Source organism: Phyllobates terribilis, unplaced genomic scaffold (assembly GCF_046119375.1).
Source record: "Phyllobates terribilis strain yellow unplaced genomic scaffold, ASM4611937v1 Scaffold_3993__1_contigs__length_66729, whole genome shotgun sequence".
NCBI lineage: Eukaryota > Metazoa > Chordata > Amphibia > Anura > Dendrobatidae > Phyllobates > Phyllobates terribilis.
In genome coordinates, this window is record NW_027366745.1 from 7,542 (window position 1) to 12,420 (window position 4,879).

At 40.1% G+C, this 4,879-nt stretch overlaps 1 protein-coding gene across 1 annotated transcript; it reads left to right on the top strand.

Moving 5' to 3' along the window:
• Positions 1 to 3,146: 3,146 nt before the first annotated feature.
• LOC141248742 (uncharacterized) lies at positions 3,147 to 3,626 on the top strand. The gene has a single exon (XM_073669428.1). It carries the CDS (start codon positions 3,147 to 3,149, stop codon positions 3,624 to 3,626), a length of 480 nt encoding a protein of 159 aa, XP_073525529.1.
• The last annotated feature ends 1,253 nt before the right edge of the window (positions 3,627 to 4,879 follow it).

Consider the following 4,879-nt stretch of genomic DNA (forward strand, 5'->3'; position numbering starts at 1 on the left):
ATGGATTTGCGGGATGCTCATAAGCGTTGTTTTGTGGTATTGATTATGGAGATCCTATTTGTACTCACCTCTAGTGCATTTGGGACGGAGCTAGAGAGAAGACGACCACACCTACACCCATGGAGAAGCTGAGAGGCGAAGCCGAGCTGCCTCGGAAGCTTATAAAAGACCGAAGACTAGTCCGAGAGAAGGTGTCACGACGAGGAAGAGCTACGAAGAAGATGTCTCGACCGAGACCCAAATGTCTCGATCGAGATTTGCCCTCGACATAGATGTCTCGACCGAGACCCAAAATGTCTCGATCAAGACTTTGCCTCGACATGAAAGTCGCGATCGCGACTTGGAGGTAGCGATCGAGTGTGAAGCCATTTCTGGAAGACTGGGAAAAAGTCTCGACCGAGACACTCATGTCTCGATCGAGACTCGGTGACGGACCCGGCCCAATTGCAGATCCAAGCCCGGGACTCTATCAGTTTTTACTATTTTATCTTTTAATTTCAGTTATTTTCTATCTTTTAGGGTAGAAACTATATAAACCCTTAGAATTTAGGTTTAGGAGATCTTTTGCCACTTTCACAATTAAGTTCTTAGAAATTCAGCAGCCAAGAAAAAAGCTCCCACCTTTGAGCCATATTCTACCTTCATCCTTGGTTAGTTAATCCATTAATATGTATTGCTTTCTCTTGGCTATGTCTGGCTAAGTTCCTACGAGTTCACTCTTAGGTTGAGGCCATTATTCTAGGAATTGTTTGTGAGAATTCTATGGTTATTGTTCTAATAATAATTTCAGCATTTTTTATAATCACTTGTGTTTATTGTCATTGATTGATATTGATTTTATCTAGGTGTACAACTAGGTTGATTATTATTCATTCATATCGTTGGGCTTGATAATTCGATTTGAAAAGTCTTGTCTTTTTAGGTAGCAATCAGAATTAGCATAGACTATTTGCGAGTGCTTCTTTTGTAGAGATTATAAACCTATGTCGAGTATCAGTGGTTTGCCAATGGTATTGCATAGGCCTACTTATCTTTGATCTTTATGCTGTTGCGCTTTTGAACCTTAGGATTTCTTTGGTTATTTCTTACAACAAGGGTTTCTAGGACTATTTGGACTAGTTGATATTTACGAACAAATAGTAGGACAACTAGATTATTTATTTAAAGAACATAACTTAATTAGAATTCGATGATCAACTTTCCATTAGAATAATGTGCTGATGCTAAAAGAGTGAGCTTTCCATCGTTATAAGTTTTACAAATCCAACGTTTTCGTTTATTACTGCTTTATTTAGTTTTAAAACCAAACCCCCAGTTACTATTTGATAACACAATTGAAATAGACTATCGTTGTGGCTCCCTTGGGTCTCGACTCCGACTTACCACTTCACTAGTGAATAGTTTAGTTGGATTATTTTTATAGGGCCAACAACCGTTTTACGCCTGTCAGTTATTGTTATTTTTTTCTATTGCATTCTAAAGATGAAGCCCTTGGTTCAAAATTTAGATGAATGAAGTTGAACTTCAAAAGGGAACCTTAATCAAAAGGTTATGTACTGATAGAGGGGGTGAATACTTTGACCCGGATTACTTCGAATCAGTTGGTATCATTCATGAAACCACGACTCCCTATACACCACAACAAAATGGTGTGTCAGAGAGGAAAAATCGAATACTAAAGAAAATGGTTAACTCCATGCTTTCCTACTCGGGGTTGAATGATGGATTTTGGGGAGAAGCTATGCTTACGGCATGTTACTTGCTGAATAGAGTTCCTAACTCAAGGAACAAAGTTACTCCATATGAACTTTGGTTCAAGAGGACTCCGAATCTGAATTTCATTTGGATTTGGGGTTGTAGGGCGGTAGTAAGGCTATCAGAACCTAAGCATAAGACTTTGGGTGAAAAGGGGTGTTGAATGTATATTTATTGGATATGCCAAGCATTCCAGTGCATATAGGTTCTATGTTATTGAACCTAACAAATCTATATCGGTTCACACCATTATAGAGTCACGTGATGCCCTCTTTGATGAAAGAAGGTTTTCCCCAATACCTATACCCAATGACTTGGTTCGTGGATCGAGTTCAGATCAATGGGGATGTGTACCTTCAGAGGTATCTGTACCTCATAGGGAACAGATTATAGAAATCAGAAGGGGTAAGCAAGTAAGGAAGGGTAAATCTTTTGGACCTGATTTCCATATTTACTTGGTTGAAGGAACAAGTTATCAGATTGATTCTCAATATTTATATTGTTATAATATTGAGGATGACCCTAAGACATTTGTCGAGGCAATGAAGTCACAAGATGTGTCTTTTTGGAAGGAAGCCATAAATGATGAGATGGATTCCATCATGGGTGACCATACCTAGGTATTGGCTGATCTTCCCCATGGTTGTCGACCATTGGGAAGTAATTGGATCTTCAAGAAGAAGATGAAAGTTGACAGAACCATAGATAAGTTTAAAGTCAGATTGGTGGTTCAAGGTTTTAGACAAAAGTATGGGACCGACTACTTTGATACATATACGCCTGTAGCTCGAATATCCACCATTAGATTGTTTATTACCTTAGCGGCTATCCACAAGTTGGTTATACACCAAATGGATGTGAAAACTGCATTCCTTGATGGGTATTTAGAGGAGGAAGTTTACATAAAAACAACCTGAAGGGTATGTTATACCTGGCCAAGAACATAAGGTGTGTAAGTTGATCAAGTCCTTGTATGGGCTGAAGTAAGCACCTAAGCAATGGCATCAAAAGTTTGATGAGGTTGTGGTGTCTAATGGTTTTGTGATAAACCAATCGGACAAGTGCTTATATAGCAAATTTGACGATTCTAGAAATGGAGTTATAATTTGTCTATATGTATATGACATGTTGATCTTTGGTACAGATCAAGAGCAAGTAAATCTTGTAAAAGAATTTTTGTCATCACTATTCTCCATGAAAGACATGGGAGAGGCCGATGTTATCCTTGGAATTAGGATAAAACGGGAAGAGGGAAGGATAATGCTAACACCATCTAATTACATTGAGAGAGTGTTGAAGAAGTTCAATTATCATGAGTATACTCCTACAAACACTCCGATTGATCCCTCTACACGTTTGTTTCCTAACAAGGAAGCGTTATAGGGTGCTTGATGTATGCCATGACAAGTACCAAACCTGACATTGCTTTTGCAGTGGGTAAGCTTAGTCGATATACTAGTAATCCTAGTGTACATCATTGGCAAGCGGTCAATAGGGTACTTCGATACCTCAAGGGGACTATGAACTTTGGTCTAGTGTATGATGGCTTCCCTCAAGTATTAGAGGGGTATTCAGATGCAAGTTGGATAACAAATGAAGAGCATCATTCCTCTACAAGTGGATGGGTATTTATACTTGGTGGTGGTGTCATTTCTTGGGCCTCCAAGAAACAAACTTGCACCACAAGTTCAACGATGGAATCAGAATTTGTAGCTTTAGCTGCTGCCGGTAAGGAAGCGGAATGGTTATGTAACCTTGTATATTGTGGGAAAAACCAGTTTCACCCATATCAATCGATTGTGATAGCGCTGCAACTTTGGCTAAAGCATATAGCCATGTGTACAATGGGAAAACACGCCATTTGGGCGTGAGGCATAGTGCGGTAAGAGAGCTCATTACGCATGGGGTGATCTCGGTTGATTTTGTTAGGTCTCAACAAAATCTAGCTGACCACTTGACGAAGGGTTTAAGGAGAGATTTGGTCTCCAAGTCAGCTACGGGGATGTAATTAAGACCTGGATAGCTTTCTAGTGGTGGGACACCCAATTCCTACCTAACTAAAGTTAGGGACAAATTTCAATGTCGAAAGCCCACACCTAGAAACTGGAAGGCACAAAAATTTGATCCCCAAGTGTGTGCTTAGTACCTGCATGGTGGAGGTTGAAGACATAGTCTTCTTAATAGGTTCTTTGAAAAAGTGCAATTGTAGGTGCACGATGTGGGTACACTTACCCGTAAAGGATCAACCTATGTGTGTGTGAAGTTTGGCCGCTTCATGAAGTTTGGGTTTGACTTCAAGTACGCTTATGAATGGATATGGAATCAGGACCGTAAAAGAGTCAAGGTAGACTTTAGAGAGGTATATTAACTCGTGTGTGTGTTATCTTGAGGTACCCAAGAGCAGTTGATTGGTTCAATGTTTGTGACACCATGATTTCCGGGATTTTTGAATGTGCAATTACACTAAGTGGAAATTCAGTCCATGTGATTTTTTTGTGTATGCGTGAGTTTGGGAGTAAGACTTATAATATTGTGAATCAAGGATTACACTAAAATGGGGGAGGAATGTTGATTTTTTAGTGTTATCATGATTGTTATATGTAAAGAACAATGCCGTTTAGTGTGATTGGGATTCATACGACACTATGTGAGCTTATTTCTTTATAACATAAGTTAGGGGGTGTGGAATACACACTTGTATAAACGAAGTTGAGTCTCGGATGACAACATGTAAGGTTAACTCATTCAATTCCCTCTGAGGGAAGTGACCTTGCGAGGGAAGTGTCCCTGCTAGTCATGCGCCGATGAGGGATGTGTCCCTGTGAGGGAAGAATGTTTGACTTGGTCAACCACGTGCTCAATTGAGAACGTGCGTGTGAGTGGTCAGTTGTAACCACCAGAACGTGTACATTACGTGTGTAAGCGTCGGTAACCATCGGTAACCAACATGGACAGTTCCCTGAAGAGGTAACTGTCAGGAAAAGCAGTTGTAACCGCTTGGTAACTGCCATAATTGTCATGAGTGGTCAGTTGTAAACACCAGAACGTGTGCGACTAAGTGTGTAACCGTCAGTAACCTCCGGTAACTGCCAAGGTCAATTCCCTAACCAGGTAACTGTCAGGA

Coding starts and splice junctions, on each gene's coding strand:
- LOC141248742 (XM_073669428.1), top strand. CDS start 3,147: ATGTATGCCATGACAAGTACCAAACCTGACATTGCTTTTGCAGTGGGT.